General features: G+C 48.3%; 2 protein-coding genes across 2 annotated transcripts; both read right to left on the bottom strand.

Annotated features, from left to right (window-relative positions):
* Positions 1 to 2,097: 2,097 nt before the first annotated feature.
* On the bottom strand, positions 2,098 to 12,929 carry slc8a1a (solute carrier family 8 member 1a). The gene is made up of 7 exons (XM_057844765.1): positions 12,647 to 12,929; positions 5,583 to 6,770; positions 5,421 to 5,527; positions 3,196 to 3,308; positions 3,033 to 3,132; positions 2,691 to 2,966; positions 2,098 to 2,625 (listed from the first exon to the last, which is right to left on the bottom strand). The coding sequence occupies exons 2-7, from the start codon at positions 6,734 to 6,736 to the stop codon at positions 2,249 to 2,251; spliced, it is 2,127 nt and encodes a 708-aa protein (XP_057700748.1). The 5' UTR covers positions 6,737 to 6,770; positions 12,647 to 12,929; the 3' UTR covers positions 2,098 to 2,248.
* Positions 12,930 to 13,136: 207 nt separating this feature from the next.
* On the bottom strand, positions 13,137 to 18,402 carry slc22a7a (solute carrier family 22 member 7a). Its single transcript, XM_057844005.1, has 9 exons — positions 17,874 to 18,402; positions 17,657 to 17,760; positions 14,706 to 14,860; positions 14,478 to 14,646; positions 14,286 to 14,403; positions 13,898 to 14,219; positions 13,723 to 13,831; positions 13,447 to 13,653; positions 13,137 to 13,374 (listed from the first exon to the last, which is right to left on the bottom strand). The coding sequence occupies exons 1-9, from the start codon at positions 18,351 to 18,353 to the stop codon at positions 13,281 to 13,283; spliced, it is 1,758 nt and encodes a 585-aa protein (XP_057699988.1). The 5' UTR covers positions 18,354 to 18,402; the 3' UTR covers positions 13,137 to 13,280.

The raw sequence follows: 18,402 nt of genomic DNA, 5'->3' as shown, positions 1-18,402 counted from the left end.
TTTTAAACTCTTTTTTTTTTTTAAATGGAAAAAGTTTTGAACTCACTTTTTTTTTTGAAGTGGAAAAAGTTTTAAAGACACGTTTTTTCGATTGAATCATTTTGACACAAAGAGCCAACTTCAACGCTACTTCCGACATGTTTGAGTGGCAGGTGACTACGCCAATGGTATAAAAGCAGGAAGTAAGAATAATGGCCACCAGGGCTCCATCCAGCCATCGGACTCTGATGGGAGTCCAAGCTGAAAATAGGGCACCGCTACGGGGGGGTGACATCGGTGAGTGCCCGCGATGGTACGGTGCCCTGTCGCAGCACACTGGTGGACCCCAATATCACCCCCCAGGCGCGAAGGCCGGCTGTCGAGTGGCTGGCCGGCGAGTAACACGACACTCATTCAAAGCTGAAGCAACGGGGCTCCCGGCGCGGACACCAGCGACTCGCCGGTAGTCCACTCGCTTACTGGGCAGGCTAGTGTCGGGCCACTCGCCGGCCACTCCCATACCGGGGCGTCGCGACACTGCGGTGGGACCCTGATTGCCAACCGTCACGTCAGGGCAGCGGGTGAAGTTCCCCGTGTTCCCCGCAACAAGGCACCGTACCATCGTGGGCACTCATCGATGACACACCCCCATAGCGGTGCCCTATTTTCGGCTTGGACTCCATCAGAGTCCGATGGCTGGATGGAGCCCTGGAGGCCATTATTCTGACTTCCTGCTTTTATGCCATCGGCGTAGTCAGCTGCCACTCAAACATGTCGGAAGTAGCGTTGAAGTTGGCTCTTTGTGTCAAAATGATTCAATCGGGAAAAAAAAGTGCCTTCAAAACTTTTTCCACTCCAAAAAAAAAAGTGCCTTCAAAACTTTTTCCACTTTAAAAAAAAAATTTAAAAAAGAGTTTAAAACTTTTTGCTATTCAAAAAAAGTGACACGTCAATAAAAAATACATATACTCGTATTACAAATAAAAAAAATCTTTTCAAAAAAAATATTTTTGCAAAAGTTTTTTTTTTTCTTTGATTAAAAAGGTTTTTTTTGATTGAAGCAACTTTTATTGGTATTGAATGATTTAGACACAAATGTCCTACCCCTAATATGCCTCAAACACAAAAAGGATTGCTTCAATCAAAGAAAACAGTTTGAATGAAAAATAAAGTGTTCAAATGTGAATTTCTACGTCTCAAATATTTTTTCACATGATTGAATTTTTTAAATTTTTGATTGAAGTGATTTTTCTTTTGAAAATATATATTTTTTTGTTTGAAGCAACTTATTTTTTGATTGGATAATAAAGACACAAATGTCCTAGCCAAAATGTATGTGGTCCAAACGCAAAATTACATGACTTCAATCAAAAATGTTGTTTCAATAAAAAATAAAAAAAAAACTTGACTTAAAAAAAAAAAAAAAAAATCAATCAAAGAAAAATAGTTTTCAAATATATTTTTTCAAGTTTCAAATTTATTTTTGCATTCAAACACATTTTTTTTGATTGAAGTGACTTTTTCTTCGATTGAAAATATATATTTTGATTGAAGCAATTTTTTTTTGGATCGAATAATAAAGACCCAAATTTACCTCCATATACATGAAAACGGTTTTAAAATAGGTCATTCATTGAAGGTGGCCTTATACACTGATGCGCCTTATGTTGCGGAAAATACGGTAAATGTTTATTTTCACTGCAGTGCATCCTTCAGAGAATGATGCAAGACGCAATGACTCAAGCTGAACTTCATTATAATAATAATAATGAATTAGAAGAATGTTTGAGTCATATTTGTCCTTCTACAGAAACCATATTACAACTAAAAATATATGTCCCTCCCCTATGTTTTTCCATTTTGAAACATTTTTGAAAACGCTCCAAGGGAGCCACTAGGGCGGTGCTAAAGAGCCGCTGGTTGATTTAGACTATTGATTAATCAGGTACATATTCATGATAAATGTAGCCCTGACTACTGTTCAATAATCTTTTGGTTTTATTAATTTCCCGTCCCAGGCAAAAAGTGTATTGTACATGCGGGTTATGCTGTTATATCATCTCTACCAATGTTGAGACCAAGCCCTACGGCCTTGTGTTCATATGACATAAACCAAAGGAAAAACCTCCAACCAGGGCATATGGCTCTTTATTTGCACTTAGAAGACAGGTAAATCCTGGTTCATCAATCACCGTCATCATGCGTTTAAGCATCTATCCAATGATTCATCGATCCTCCTTCAATCCATCGTCCATCCAGGAAGATGGTGTCAGAAGCCCCGGACGTGGCAGTAGGCCTCCAGCGAAGACAAGACCACGTAGGTCAACCACAAGCAGAAGAACAAGGTGGCGGTGGCCGCCTTGGCCAGCGGCGGCCCTCCCAGTTCCCCGCCGATCTCGGGCCGACGCCGGTAGACCAGGACGGTGATGCAGATGAAGGCCAAGACGGTGAAGAGGGTGACGGAGAAAGCCAGCGTTCCGGGATCTACCCTGAAGGGCTGGTTCTTGGTACGGTGGTAGACGGCGGCCACGGACCAGGCCACGCCGATGCCCAGGAACACGTTGACGGCGTTGCTTCCCGTCACGTTGCCGATGGAGGCGTCGGCGTAGCGGTCCTGGCAGGCCGCCACCTTGCTGGCAAAGGTGTCTAAGAAGGAGGGCGGGGTTAAGGACGAGGCTCGAACCGTGACCGTCCGGCTGTCCGCCGCCTACCTGGTACCGAGGTGCCCAAGGCCACAAATACCACGGCCGTGACCGAGTCCTTCAGACCCACCGTGCAGCCGAAGTGCGAGGCCAGGTCCCCGATGACCGCCGTCAAGATGCCGATAACCGCGATGGAGACCCAGAAGCACGCCCAGCCTTTCAAGTAATCGGTAGGCGGGACGAGCGCGAACAGAAGCTTCCAGAAGACGGTCAGGAAGTGCAGGACGTAATCGGCGGTAGAGGGCGGATTCTTACCACCTTCGTCATCCTCGTTGTCATCACCGCCTAAACGGCACAAAAAACATTCTCCGCCTTCGGGGCCCTCCACTGATCTCCAGGTCGGGCCTTTACCTGCGCCCACCGTGACAGCCTCTGTAAACTGATCTCTCCAGGTTGTGGTTCCCGTCAGCACGGCCAGTCTGGTCTTCTTCAGCACCTTGTCCACCGCGTTCTGAAGCACGCACGGAGATGAATAAGGGCTTAATATCTGGAAGAAGGCAAAGCCAGGCCGCACCTTAAACTCGTATGACTCCTCGATGACGACTCGTAGTCTGGCATGTTGGCCTAGCGCGGGCAACGCTGTCCGCCGCTCTTCTTCCTCCTTTGACCCCGACACGCCGGTTTCCTCTGAGAGACACGTACACCGGACAGACTTTGAAATGACGATTGAACCTGAAATGCCCCCAAATCAACAGGAGGTAACCTTAAGATTCCCCCATATCAACAGCAAATGACCCAAAATAAACAGGAAGTGATGCAAAATCTACAGGAAGTCCGAGATACATAAATATCAACATTTAGTGACCCAGTATGTTCAGGAAGTGCACCTGAAATGCCCCCCAATTAACAGGAAGTGACCCAATACCTATAGGAAGTCAACCCGAAATGCCCTCAAATCAACAGGAAGTAACCTCGAAATTCCCTCATATCAATAGAAAGTGCCCCAAAACAAACAGGAAGGGACCCGATATCTACAGGAAGTGAACCCGAAGTCCCCACCATATCAACAGGAAGTGACCCAAAATAAACAGGAAGTGACCCGATATCTACAGGAAGTGAACCCAAATGCCCTCAAATCAACGGGAAGTGACCTCGAAATTTCCCCATATCAACAGAAGCTGACCCAAAATTAACAGGAAGTGACCCGATATCTACAGGAAGTCCGAGATACCTCAAAATCAAATAGGTAGTAACCTCGAAATTCCCTCATTTCAACAGGAACTGACCCAAAATAAACAGAAAGTGACCCAATAGCTACAGTAAGTGAACCCGAAATCCCCACATCAACAGGAAGTGACCCAAAATAAACAGGAAGTGAACCCGAAATCCCATCAAATCAACAGGACGTAACCTCGAAAGTGCCCCATTTCAACAGGAAGTGTCCCAAAATAAACAGGAAGTGACCCAATATCTACAGGAAGTGAACCTGAAATCCCCACCATATCAACAGGAAGTGACCCAAAATAAACAGGAAGTGACCCAATATCTACAGGAAGTGAACCCGAAATGCCCCCAAATAAACAGGAACTAACCTCAAAATTCCCTCATATCAGCAGGAAGTTACCCAAAATAAAGAGAAAGTAATGCAAAATCTACAGAAAGTCCAAGATACATCAAAATCAACATGTAGACCCAATATGTTCAGGAAGTGCACCTGAAATGCCCCCCAATTAACAGGAAGTGACCCAAAATCTACATGAAGTGAATCCGAAATCCCCACCATATCAACAGTAGGTGACCTCGAAATTTCCCCATATCTACAGGAAGTGACCCAAAATTAACAGGAAGTGACCCGATATCTATGGGAAGTGAACCCGAAATTCCATCAGATCAACAGGAAGTAACCTCAAAATTCTCCTATATCAACATGAAGTGACACAAAATAAACAGGAAGTGACCCAAAATCTACATGAAGTGAATCCGAAATCCCCACCATATCAACAGTAGGTGACCTCGAAATTTCCCCATATCAACAGGAAGTGACCCAAAATTAACAGGAAGTGACCCGATATCTATGGGAAGTGAACCCGAAATTCCATCAGATCAACAGGAAGTAACCTCAAAATTCTCCTATATCAACATGAAGTGACACAAAATAAACAGGAAGTGACCCAATATCTACAGGAAGTGAACCCAAAATCCCCATCATATCAACAGGAAGTGACCCAAAGTAAACAGGAAGTGACCCGATATCTACAGGAAGTAAACCCAAATGCCCTCAAATCAACAGGAAGTGACCTCGAAATTCCCCCATATCAATAGAAAGTGACCCAACGTAAACAGGAAGTGACCCAATATGTGCAGGAAGTAAACCCGAAATGCCCCCAAATCAACAGGAAGTGACCTCAAAATTCCCCCATATCAACAGGAAGTGACCCAAAATAAACATGAACCCGATAAACTCACTTCATAGCAAAGCTACCATTGCAATTTCTCCACAAATTGCATTTTCTAATTTTGAGAGCTAGCTTAACCGTACAACCGACGTAAAGTGGCCCGTAAATGGCGACAGACATGACTCGTCATTCAATTTGACAGATCCGGATTCCGGATGAGGCAGTTAGCTTGTCAACATGACTCCTGAGGGAAACAAATGCACTTAGTGAGTTATGGGGCGTACTGGAGATGCTCAGAACCATTGAGTAATGCGTCCAGACAGAGGGATACGGAGAAGGGACGGAAAAAAACAAACCTCGCTCAAGCACTCAAAGGCCGGCTCGGGGCATGAACTTCTCTCACCTTTCTCGCGGCTCATCTCCAGCAGTCGTGGCTCGTACATCTCCACCCAAAAGTCTTTGTTCTTGTCGTACTCTTCGTCATCGATAATGTTGACGCGAAGGACCTTACTGAAGGGGAAAGATTAAGCCGGCGGATGGACACCGGGCAGCAATCGGGGCTAACCAGGTCTCGTTGTGGTCAAATTCCAGGACGCCGTGAGTGTCCTCGAAGTCTCGGCCGCCGCCTTTGGCGCTGCCCTCCACGGTCTTGTAGGGCACGATCACTATGCCTCGAGCCCCCGAGGTCCGGAGCACCCTGACCTCCATCGCGCCGGCATTTTTGGCGACGGTCACGGTGGCTTCCTCGAAGGCAAAGACTCCGGCACGCCGGTCATCCCAGTCGGAAGTAGCTACGGCGGGGCCAAAGTCCACGGCGAAGTCGGGATCTCCTTCTCCGGGCGCAGTCGGCGAGCGACGGTAGAAGACCTCGGCCGGGCGACCGTCTTCTCCCCCATCTGGACGCGCCCGATCCCGGGGCGGCTCCGGGTCCCCCTCGGTCTCCACGATCACCCCGCTCCGGCCGCCGGCTCGATAGCGCTTGCGCGCGTACTTGTAGAAGAGGAGGCGGCGATCGGCCACGTAGGCAAAGCCCACGCAGAGGGGAAAGAAGAAGAGGGTGAGGAGCCCCTCCCATATGTCCACCACCCCTGGAGAAAAGTAGGCCAGGATGAGGTAAAGCCAGGCGTAGGCGAAGACGCTCCAGGCGGCGGTGACGAAGAAGACTCGAGGGTGCTTAATCCGGCGGCTCTGGCCGTCGGGGATGACGTAAACGCAGAGGCCTATGATGACGAACATGTTGAAGGCGGCGCTCCCCACGATGGTGTTGGGCCCCAGTTCGCCGGCGTCGAAGCCGTGGCCGCAGATCTCCACCACCGACAGCAGGATCTCCGGCGCCGACGACCCCAGCGCCATCAGGGTCAGGTTGGACACCGTCTCGTTCCACACGCGCACGGTGACCGTGTACTTTTGCCCGTCGGCTCTTTTCAGGGTGACCCGCCGCTCCTGGGACGTGATGACCTCGATGGATGCCATGAAGCGATCGGCGATGACTGACACGCCCACGAAGGCGTAGGCCATGGCGGCCAAGTAGAGGACGGCTCGGGCCGCGCGCTCGTAGGGGGCTGGGTTCTCTGGCTTCCACACATTCAAGATGACACCGTCCTTGCAGCGAGCGGCGCCGTCGCACTCGCCCGAGGTGTTGTTCCGAGCGGCCGCTCCGGCCCATAGCGAGGCCCAGAGGAGTAAGAAAGGCCAGGTCTTGTTTCCGGCTCGCCACATGGCCGGTCAATCGCTAGCGCTTCTCAGCTGCAACCTACAAGGAAAAGCCTTCCTTGGGTGATTATGCACATGACCGTCGCAGTCTCATGAAAAGACAAAGACAACTACATCTGGGGTAGTATCGACCAATCAGAAGCTGGTAAGCTTATTGTTTGCCCATCTGTCCAAAAGCAGGAGGTAAAACCAGTGAGCAGTTGCGGATTTTTATGTTTTTTTTCTACATCACAAACCCTGAGCTCCAACTCCCTTTAGCACAGTGGTTCCTAACCTGGGTTCGATCGAACCCCTGGGGTTTGGTGAGTAAGTCTAAGCGGTTCGGTGGTTCGTACACTGAGTTTTAGACCAGGTTTTGGACTGACCCCCCTATGAGCCATTACCTTATCATGGTGAGGTGTTTGTGTGTCCTAATGATCCTAAGAGCTATGTTGTCTGGGGCTTTGTGCCCCTGGCAGGGTCACCCATAGCAGACAGGTCGTAGGTGAGGGACCAGACAAAGAATGGCTCAAAAGACCTTCTATGATGAGCACCAGTTCCCTCGCCCGGACGCAGGTCACCTCTCTGGAGCCAGGCCTGGAGGTGGGACACGATGGCGAGTGCCTGCACCCATGCAGTCCGGTGCAGCCCAAAGAGGTAACACTGGGTCTCCTCCCCATGGGCTCGAAGAGATCGGGTGCGTAGACTGATGGGTGGCAGCCAAAGAAGGGGTCCTTGGCGATCTGATACCCGGCTGCAGAATCTGGATCCGTAACCCAATGTCGGATAAGAGGGAAAAAATGTATATTTTGGACTGGTTTGCTCCCAATTTACAAGCTTAATCCAGTTCTTTTAACTGCTAGTCCTCGAGGAGGGAGGAGGAACTGGTTTGCTCAGCGGAAGATTGACTCGCACTTGGTATGGTCCAGGGGTCTGCAACCCTGGTCCTCGAGAGCCGCTACCTAGCTTGTTTTCCATGTCTCCCTTCTTTAACACAGCTGAATCAAATGATCAGCTCATCAGCAAGCTCTGCAGGAGCCTGATCACGATCCTGATTACACAACGGACCTACGTGCACCCGTTACATATAAACAGGTTAAAATTTGAGACCATACCAAGTGCGAGTCAACTTGAGACATACCAGGGGTCTGCAACCCTGGTCCTTGAGAGCCGCTATCCAGCTTGTTTTCCATGTCCAATTTTCCACCTTTAACACATCTGAATCAAATAATCAGGATTGTTATCAGGCTCCTAACCTCCAAACCATCCGGCATTGCATCTCTGCTTTTTGCAGATGATGTGGTGCTGTTGGCTTCATCAAGCCATGACCTCCAACTCTCACTGGGGCGGTTCACAGCTGAGTGTGAAGCGGTTGGGATGAAGATCAGCACCTCCAAATCCGAGACCATGGTCCTCAGCCGGAAAAGGGTGGCATGCCCTCTCCAGGTCGGGGAGGAGATCCTGCCCCAAGTGGAGGAGTTCAAGTATCATGGGGTCTTGTTCACGAGTGACGGTAGGAGGGAGCGGGAGATTGACAGGCGGATCGGTGCAGCGTCTGCAGTGATGCGGACTCTGCACCGGTCCGTTGTGGTGAAGAAGGAGCTGAGCCAAAAGGCGAAGCTCTCGATTTACCAGTCGATCTACGTTCCTACCCTCACCTATTGTCACAAGCTGTGGGTCGTGACCGAAAGAACAAGATCCCGGATACAAGCGGCCGAAATGAGTTTCCTCCGCAGGGTGTCCGGGCTCTCCCCTAGAGATAGGGTGAGAAGCTTGGTCATCCGGGAGGGGCTTGGTGTCGAGCCGCTACTCCTCTGCGTTGAGAGGAGCCAGTTGAGGTGGCTCGGGCATCTGGTTCGGATGCCTCCTGGACGCCTCCCTGGAGAGGTGTTCCGGGCATGTCCCACCGGCGGGAGGCCCCGGGGTTGACCCAGGACACGCTGGAGACACTATGTCGCTCGGCTGGCCTGGGAACGCCTTGGAGTCCCGCCGGAGGAGCTGGCTGAAGTGGCTGGGGAGAGGGAAGTCTGGGCTTCCCTGCTAAAGCTGCTGCCCCCGCGACCCGACCGCGGACTAAGCGGACGATAATGGATGGATGGATGGATATCAGGCTCCTGCAGCGCTTGCTGATGAGCTGATCATATTTTCGTTGTCGTTTTCTTTAATATTTACTTAAATATTTTTATTGATGGGTTGTTGTGACTAAAATACAGTGACTGTTATTACTGATTTTGCACAGGAGTTCAGATGTTGCACTGTGTGAAAGGCTGCTACTGTGTGAAAGCCCTGGTCTCGTTCAAAGCACTAATAATTAAATGCTGTGATCTGTTTTTTTTTTTATATATATATATCTGAAAGTACTTTCATTTGACTTCAACCAGGAGTGACACAAGAGCCAATAAAAAGTTGTTTAACCCTTTAACACCTAAGCCTATTTTGGCCAAATTTGCTTGCATTGGATGTTGCCTTTATATTTCAAAGAAAAAATTGTTTAAAATGGCCAAGTTGGGTCCCTTTTTTCAGGATACCTCAAACTTTATGTCCAAACTGTTGTTTTCTTCACTGACCAATTTTAATCCACATTTTGGACCCAAAAAGACAAAAAAATCCCAAAATCTTTTTTCAAAATTTGTAACCTTGACATCCCACTGACAACCAAACATGCTCGACCAACCGTTTTGAAGCTTGATCATATTTATTCAACTTGTTAGGATAAACATTCAATAGAAAAAAATAAGATTGAATAGTTTTATGTTTGACAATTCAACACAAACAGCAGGTATGGTCATAGGCGTTTTGGCCTTTACACATACTATGGTCAAAACAGGTTATATAGAGTGCAAAATAGTGAGAAAAAAATTGTATATATCATCTAACACAAAAACGGTTTGGAAGATATCTCTTTGTGAAGTTAGGTGTTGTACCCATCACCTTATCAAAAGTATATACCTACATGCAATCAAGCTTCTCGAACACACATCTACATAAAAATTGAAAAGGTTATAGTAAAGAAAAAATATATATAACATTGAAAAAAAGTATTTTAAAAAATATTGACAAGTAGTTCAGTTCAATTCAAAATTTTCAGGCATGCGACCCAATAAAGTTTTTTTTTTTTTTTTTTTGCGCACTCAATAAAGCTTGAACAGGTCACGGAGCTGCGTCACACACGTCACACAGCCTACTCTTTCGCCATTTGCGCACTGCCGTCACTTCTATTTGCCGAGACGCCAACTCATGCAAAGAAAAAGACAACAAATATGGCTCATCTTCTTCCTTGAGTTAATGAAATAACGCATTAGCCTGCGCTAAATGTAGTTTTATATTCATTCTGCACGTTTCAAAGTCGCTCGCTCAAACCAACCGGCCGTTGCTTGCGTCGCATGCCTCCCTTTCATTAGGTGGCGCCTCGTTCGGAAATTTATTAAAAATGATCACATTCTGTTCGTACTTCTTGACATCGGAACGGCTCTTGGGATATGTAGTCTTTTGTGCTGATTTCGCTTTTGAAAAAGGACAAGAAATGATGGAAATATGGAGATAGATACATGGTCCATGCAGCGTTTTAATGCATATTTATGAGTGCAATAAAACTATAAAACTCAAATGACATTATCTCCCGTTTTTCTCGGTCGATTGACTTCAAATAAAAACTGGTGTGGACATCAACTTCCGCACTTTCAAATGAGACCAACCAGCGGCATTTGGGTGACGTAATTACAGCGTGACGAAGCTTCAAAGACGATATGCGTAAACGCGTCGCTGCCGACACGTTCGGTGTTAAAGAGTTAATGTCTGACCGCTTGTGTTGCCTCATGATTCACGAAAAATATGCTTTGCTTTAGAATTTTAATGCATCCCAGGCTTTAATGCACCGCGATGCATTGCCGAATCGAACTGAATCGAATCGTGACCCTCTGAATCGAATCGTGGCCCTCCAAATCGAATCGAATCGAATCGTGAGGGCAGTGCCGATGCACACCTCTACTGGCCACTAAGCCAAAAGCCCAGGCTAGCAGTTTCAGCTTCCAGCGCGCCCTCTTGAAGGTTTCCATGCATCGCACACAGCAGACTCGCACGCACCAGTTACAATCACCCCCCGAAACCTTCACTGCCGATCCGGGTCATGGCACCAATGTACCACCACCACACGACGCGATCAGTCCCCTCGTCCAGGTCAGGACTCGCACCCGCGCCGCGTCCAGCACGCCAGGCAAGAGCGTTGACCACAAAGCCAAAAGCCAAGGCTAGCAGCTTTAGCTGCTTTTAAGGTTTCTATGCACCACGGACTCGCATGCACCCGTTACATTAACAAAAGTCTTAAGGACATTAATACTAAGACTTACTTTAATACTAAAACTTACACTTTAGTATATTTTTTATGTCTTGCTGCCCCAAAGTACTATTACTTAGTATATTTATCTTTCTGAAAGTGCATGATCAGTCAACTTATTGACTCATGCTTAACATTTACTTCATATATTATTAATATAGCTGAGACCAACTTCACTCTAACACAAGTGCCCTGAACCCATCCACCAAGGTCACGCTACAACCTCTGACGAGTGGACGAAAGCAACTCTGTCAAATCTGCTTTTACAAGATTACAATCCACTTTTTCGAAAAAACTAAATACATACTATTTGGCAGGAAGGGTCTCAATGAGCACTTAAACATACAAATAAACAATGTTGTGATACAGAGAGTACGACAGCACAAAGTCTTAGGTGTAGTTTTCGACGACTTACTAACATGAAAGGCCCATGTGGAGCGGCTGTGCAATAAGCTTGCTAGGAGCATCTCCATTCTCTTTAGAGCACAAAATATGCTAGATGAGGGGGCTCTCCAAACTCTTTACAGCGCACTTATCCTGCCGCACCTCAGTTACCGTCCGGAAATTTGGGGACACACACACAAAACTCACCTTAATCCGCTTTTTATCCTTCAAAAAAAGGCAATTCGGATCATTCACAACGCACCGTTCAGAGCGCACACAAATGAGCAATCTATATCAAATCCAAGCTATTAAAATTTCATGACTCGATTAACTTCAAAACTGTTCAAATGATGTACAAGGCCCACGCAAACTGTCTGCCGCCTAACCTACAAGCTTGATTCCAACTGAGGGGATCAAATTACGACTAAGAGGAATCAGATTGTTTTCCTATCGGACAATTCGGACAAGCCTAAAATCCTTCTCGATTACGGACATAGGGGTTCACCTATGGAATACATGTGATGCAGCGCTGACGAGTATAAAATAATTTAGTTACTTCAAAAAGATGTACATGAAAACCATCCTAGATCGCTATTCGAACCAAAATGACACATAACTCCACTGCACACACACATCCGCAACAAAATGTCCCCACAACAAAAAGACAACAAAAGGATGATTAAATGTCAGGGACAGAGACTAAGACATAACATCGCACGCCCTGAAGATATGCCCTGCAGCCAACTTAGATCACTAATCAAGTGCAAATGGAGCTGCTTGACTGGATGCTAAGCTTTGGACAGAATCTTCTCTACAATGTGACTTCATGGCAATCAATGACTTTTGGGAAGCTGTACAACTGAAAAAACGGACAAAAGCAAAAAGAAAAACAAAAACGGAAAATGAAAGCTCATGTAATGTGACTATGCAACTTTGCTATGCTAGACTGTGCGTCCCGGGCTGTAGGGGGACGGGTATTGATAAGCATATGCTTTTCCCCGTCTTCCTTTGTCTGTCATCGGTCTTTTCGGGCAAATCATTCCATATTTTGTGACTGTCAATGATTCTCTTTCTTTGGCCAAACTATCCCACATTTTGTAACTATCAATGATACTGATGATGATGACAATAAATATTTCATTCATTCACTTTTAATCGATCTTATCTCAGGACATGACAACGCAAATCTTCTGTTGGATTTTGCTTTTGGGCTAACTTACCTACAGATTCCAAAAAATGATCCGAAAAGGCAATTGCGCAAAAAGCAGGGTGGTGATGAGACTCCCAGGAGCTGAGCAAAATTGAAGCAGTGTCGCTGAGTTCGTGTGCTTTGACGCGGGGGCGGAGCTAAGCAGGAACTCGCCCACTTTTGCGAGGGTCCCAGTTTCGAACGCCTCGTCAACGCCCGCCCACAAGCCGACCGTCCGGACATACGACGATCTTCAAAATGAGCTTGAAAAACCAATAGCGCCGATACCCTATGCTAACGTGACGACTGCCTCCGGGAAGATGTCGGTGGCGTCACGGAAACCGGGAGGGGACAGGCGAGGTGTCGGGGGTGGCGATAAGGGCTACAGAGATAACGTTCTAAAGATGGCCACGGAGTCTGGCGCTTATCAGCGTGCTTCCAAAGAAGGTAACATGTTAGCCCGGTCAGATAGCGACAAAGAGAAGTGCCCGTGCGTGTCGTGCAAAATGATATTCCCGACGAACGTGTCTGCTTTCAATACCGTCGGACGACCAGAACTGCAGCTGATAAGAAAAGGCCTGACTGGTGTTCTCCTTTGACCCTTTATTTTCACATCAGAAGGAATGTTCTGTCTTTCTGAGATGGACTTTATTTGTCCAGAAGCGTCAGTCCATCCCGTCAATCGCAGAAGAGCTAATCCGGCACCGGTCGACTCTTGTCTCGGTACTGCCGAGGTTGTTAGCCTCCGATTCTCTGTGTCTGCAGAATGACAAAAAGCCTTTTTAATGGCGCACCTAACACTAACCGTGACTTTCGACCGACACATTTTACCTTCCTTCCTCGATGTCCAGAATGTTTTCGGGCAGGCGCACGTCCAGCGTCTCAGGCAGCAGGAAGACCAGCGCACCGGCGACCATTCCCGTGACGGAAAAAACCAGTGCCGGCAGGTAAAGCCACGTGTCTTCCAGCAGCAGGACCACGGGCGCTAAGGAACTCCCGATGCGACACAGGCACGACGCGTATCCCGTCCCGCACTGCCTGTCCGACCCGAGTGAGTGCAGCCGATTAGCCAGGCTGACGGCGGGGAAGAACGCTTTCGGCTCTTACCGGAGGACAGTAGGAAAAAGCTCGGCAGCGTAGAGGAGGGAGGTTGTGAAGGCCGCCTCGGAAAAGCCCTTGGCTACCACGGCCACGCTGGTGCGGACCCAGTAGTGCTCTGATGGACAAAGTGAGAGGGTAGAGGAAAAGGCGGTAGGCAGATTGCTGGTTCGGACCGGCTCACCTAGAGGGATGGCCGCATTTACGGCTATTAGGGTGCCCGTGGCCATCAGGAAGCCCGCCTGGCCGTTGCGTCGCCCGATTCGATCCAGGACAAAATAGGTTAAGATTTTGGCGGGCACTTCCACGGCGCTGTAGATGAAGTGCGTGAGGTAGAGGCTGACGCCGAAGCCCGAGATCCTCAAACTGATGCCGTAGTACAGGAAGGCAACAGCGAAGGAGAAGAGCCCGGACAGCAGGGTGATCTTCCTCAGCCGGGGCGTCCTGAGCAGGTCCACGTACCAATGAGTCCCGCCGGCATCTTCCGCCGACACCTTCTCCAGGACCTGCGGCGAGAGGAAGGGAGGGAAAGCGGACAGGGGTTTTCCTCGGAAAGGTCAGGCCAGGCCTACCTCCGGACGCAGTGCCGCCGGGTCCCTTTTGTTTGTTCGGGCGCAGCGAAGCAGGCATCGGTGGGCCTCAGCGGTCCTGCCGTTGGCCACAAGCCAGCGGGCCGACTCGGGCAGCCACCTGCAGCCGGGTGTCAAACGGCACCGAAGCTGGGTGTTAAATTGCACCATTTGCTCGGGAATCGCTCCACTCACCAACAGCAGAGCAGGGCCGGCACGCAAGGCGCCGTCACCGCCAGCGTCAAGTGCCGCCAGTCGCGGATGGCGTAAGCCAGCAGTGCCAGCAGCATGTTGCCGGCGCTCCACGACAAACTGATCAGCGTGCCAGTCAAGGTGCGGTGCCTCACGTCTGTCCACTCCAGGCCTGAGACGTCAACCACGTTAGCTGAGGTCAAGGAGTCCCGGGCAAGGTTGCTCGCTCACCTAAAACACATCCGATGATGGACACGCCGCTCAGCGCCACACCGCTCAGCGCCCGCGTCACGGCGAACGCGGTGTAGGAGCTGGAGAAGGCCAAGGCGGCGCCCATCAAGGCGGCTCCCCCCAACGCCGCCAGCAGCGTCGGCTTTCGGCCAAACCTGCGCACATGCCGGCTCTCTTGTGACAACTTCAATAGGCCAGAGTCCAAACCTTAATGTTAACTGAGCGAGCACGAAATCACGGAATTAAGGGATTGAGTCGGTTCGCTTGTAGCGGACTCAGAACGTCATTTACGCGCAAACTAGTAACCGGTCAAATGCCAGTCCGAGACAACGCTTTGCTTCAACCTCAGACACCAAATGCAAATCTTAACCGTTTTACAAAATCACCAGGGAAGAGGGTTTAGTCGTAATGGAGTACCTACTATTGAGTCACTTGAATACATCGCCTGTAACTACTGCAAGTCACGTGCGGACGTACCGACACGCGCGTAAAACACAAGTACGAAACGCAGGGGAACCTGGACATTCGAGGGGGGAGACGCTAGTCTAAAACGCCAAAGGATTCGGACTTGTGCTTCTACGGATCAGGGGTTTGAAAAAATAGCCTAGACCCAGGCTGTAAGCCTTACCGATTCTGAACGATGCCTAAACCCAACCGCTAGGGGGCGATGCTCTGACCACAACCGTTTGAAATCTGCATCTAAACCTAACCGATTCGGGTTTTTGAAAAATAATCTGAATGCGTGCCCCAAACTCAAAAGATTCCGAACAATGCCTCACAACAGCCAATAGGGGGTGCAGTTCTAACGACAACCGTTTGAAATCCCCATCTAGACCTACCTGATTTGGTTTTTTTAAAAAGAATCGGAATGCGTGCCCTAAAGATTCCGAAGAATGTCTAACCACAGCTAATAGGGGGCGCAGTTCTAACCACAAACGTTTGAAATCTGCATCTAAACCTAACTGATTTGGGTTTTTGAAAAAGAATCGGAATGCATTCCCTAAACTTGCAAGATTCTGATCAATGCCTAACCACAAGCAATAGAGGGCGCAGTCCTAGCCACCATTTGAAATCCGCATCTAAACCTAACCGATTTGGGTTTTTGAAAAAGAATCTGAAAACGTGCCCTAAACAAAAGATTCCGAACAATGCCTAATGACAGCCAATAGGGGGCGCAGTTCTAATCACAAACGTTTGAAATCTGCATCTAAACCTAATCGATTTGTTTTTTGACAAAGCATCATAACGCGTGCCCTAAGCTAAAGATTCCAAACAATGCCTAAACATTGCCAGTAGGAGGCACAGTTCTAACAACAATTGTTTGAAATCTGCATCTAAACCTAACCGATTTGGGTTTTTGAAAAAGAATCTGAAAACGTGCCCTAAACTTAGAAGATTCCGAACAATGTCTAACCACAGCCAATAGAGGGCACAGTTCTAACCACCGTTTGAAATCCGCATCTTAACCTAACCGATTTGGCATTCCCTAAACTTACAAGATTCTGATCAATGCCTAACCACAAGCAATAGAGGGCGCAGTCCTAGCCACCATTTGAAATCCGCATCTAAACCTAACCGATTGATTTTTGAAAAAGAATCGGAACGCGTGCCCTAAGCTCATGATTCCAAACAATGCCTAACCACAGCCAATAGGGGGCGCAGCTCTAACCACCGTTTAAAATCCGTATCTTAACTGATTTGGTTTTTTAAAAAGAATCGGAACGTGTGCCCTAAACTTAGAAGATTCCAAACAATGCCTCACAACAGCCAATAGGGGGCGCAATTCTAACCACAACCGTTTGAAATCCGCATCTAAACCTAACTTATTTGGGTTTTTGAATATTGGAATGCGTGCCCTAGTCTTAAAAGATTCCGAGCAATGCCTAACCACAGCCAATAGGGGGCGCAGTTCTAACCACAAACGTTTGAAATCCGCATCTAAACGTAACAGAGGTTTTTGAAAAAGAATCGGAACGTGCGCCCTAAACTTAAAAGATTCCGAGCAATGCCTAAACATTGCCAGTAGGGGGCGCAGTTCTAACCACAACCATTTGAAATCTGTATCCAAACCTAACCGATTTGGGTTTTTGAAAAAGAATCGGAACACGTGCCCTAAGCTAATGATTCCAAACAATGTCAAACCACAGCCAATAGGGGGCGCAGTTCTAACCACAAACGTTTGAAATCCACATCTAAACCTAACCGATTGATTTTTGAAAAAGAATCGGAACGCGTGCCCTAAGCTAATGATTCCAAACAATGCCTAACCACAGCCATTAGGGGGTGCAGTTCTAACCACCATTTGAAATCCACATCTTAACCTAACCAAATTGATTTTTGAAAAAGAATCGGAATGCGTGCCCTAAACTTATAAAGATTCCAAACAATGCCTCACAACAGCCAATAGGGGGTGCAGTTCTACTGACAACTGTTTGAAATCCGTATCTAAACTTAACCAATTTAGGTTTTAGAAAAAGATTTGGAACGTGTGCCCTAAACTTAGAAGATTCCGGACAATGCCTAACCACCGCCAATAGGGGGCGCAGCTCTGACCATGATGATGTGGGGTACAAGGCCCTAACCTCAAAAGATTTTTTTGAAGGGAGCGACAACCTGGACCCTTACCTTTCAAACCATGCCTAACCATAACAGCTCGCTAGCAACGACAGCCCTCATCTTTACCCTAACCTTAACCTCGGTGGACAGGTACAATACGTAGGACTCGATAATTATCGGAAAAATAAACATTTTAAACCGAGAGGATTTGAAAATAGATTAATATACGGTAGGGGACAGAACCCTTTACCCTTATTGCAAATCTACAAAGAACAAGGCCACGCGCAGATTATGTACTCGCGGCTTTTTTAGTGCGTGCGAACCCTCCGATTGGAATCAACGCACTCTGTGACGCGTCGCTAGAAAGTGCCAGAAGGGCGTTGCTGTTGACTTACATGTCTGCAAGATGTCCAAAGAGGATGGCGCCAAAGGTCACCCCCAGGAAGAAATAGGTGGCCAAAGCATTATTGAATCCTCGATCTTCACACACCAGGTCCCACTGTGGAAACACAGCGGTTCCGGGCTTGAATGGACAACAGCCGAGTAGACTCCAGACTGGTTTTGATGAGAAATCGGCAAAGAACATCTGCGGACTTCCGATTTCCCCCTCACCTCGGTGACGGTGGTGGAGACGAACTGGGAATGGTCGTAGGCGTAGCCGTGAGGACAAACGCCGGTGCGGTTGTCCCCGAAGGTCGGGCAGGAGGCCCGGGCGCCGTCTTCCGGCAGGCTGTAGTTCCCGGCGGGCCTCGTGGCGCATCGGTGGGCCGGTGTTGCCGAGACAAAGTTGTGCAGCAAGAAGTGCAGCGGAAGGATGGCCCGCGGGAGGCATAGGACGCTCAGGATCAGGAACTGGAATTTGGAGAAGCCGCCGACGTCTCTGAGGATTTGCTCGAAGTTCATGACGAGCGCTGCCGGCCGACCCGTCCGTCGGCTGCCCGGACTGCGGCGCTGCGCTTTTGCGGGCGGCTTTTTGAGGACAGGCAGGGGCGGGTGGATGTGAAGCGACGGCGTCAACACGCCGGAACAAACATTCCTGCCTTGATGATGGTCTGGCAAGCGCGCAATTGCACATGATATGTTTTTCCTCATGACCCGTGGCCGAAGCAACTGATACTTCAAGATTTAATTAAGCGTATTG

Source organism: Corythoichthys intestinalis, chromosome 8 (genome assembly GCF_030265065.1).
Source record: "Corythoichthys intestinalis isolate RoL2023-P3 chromosome 8, ASM3026506v1, whole genome shotgun sequence".
Classification (NCBI taxonomy): Eukaryota; Metazoa; Chordata; class Actinopteri; order Syngnathiformes; family Syngnathidae; genus Corythoichthys; species Corythoichthys intestinalis.
Note: the sequence above shows the minus strand (reverse complement) of the source record. Positions and strands in the feature narration are given on the sequence as shown.

What these genes read in the sequence shown, in the direction of transcription:
- slc8a1a (XM_057844765.1), bottom strand. Translation starts at nt 6,736, where the DNA reads ATGTGGCGAGCCGGAAACAAGACCTGGCCTTTCTTACTCCTCTGGGCC. An exon ending in TTTGACCACAACGAGACCTG is followed by an intron (nt 5,528 to 5,582) that starts GTTAGCCCCGAT and finishes TTTCCCCTTCAG; the next exon opens with TAAGGTCCTTCGCGTCAACA. An exon ending in AGGAGTCATACGAGTTTAAG is followed by an intron (nt 3,133 to 3,195) that starts GTGCGGCCTGGC and finishes TGCGTGCTTCAG; the next exon opens with AACGCGGTGGACAAGGTGCT.
- slc22a7a (XM_057844005.1), bottom strand. Translation starts at nt 18,353, where the DNA reads ATGAGGAAAAACATATCATGTGCAATTGCGCGCTTGCCAGACCATCAT. An exon ending in TTTGGACATCTTGCAGACAT is followed by an intron (nt 14,861 to 17,656) that starts GTAAGTCAACAG and finishes GCATGTGCGCAG; the next exon opens with GTTTGGCCGAAAGCCGACGC. An exon ending in CTGGACATCGAGGAAGGAAG is followed by an intron (nt 13,375 to 13,446) that starts GTAAAATGTGTC and finishes GTCATTCTGCAG; the next exon opens with ACACAGAGAATCGGAGGCTA.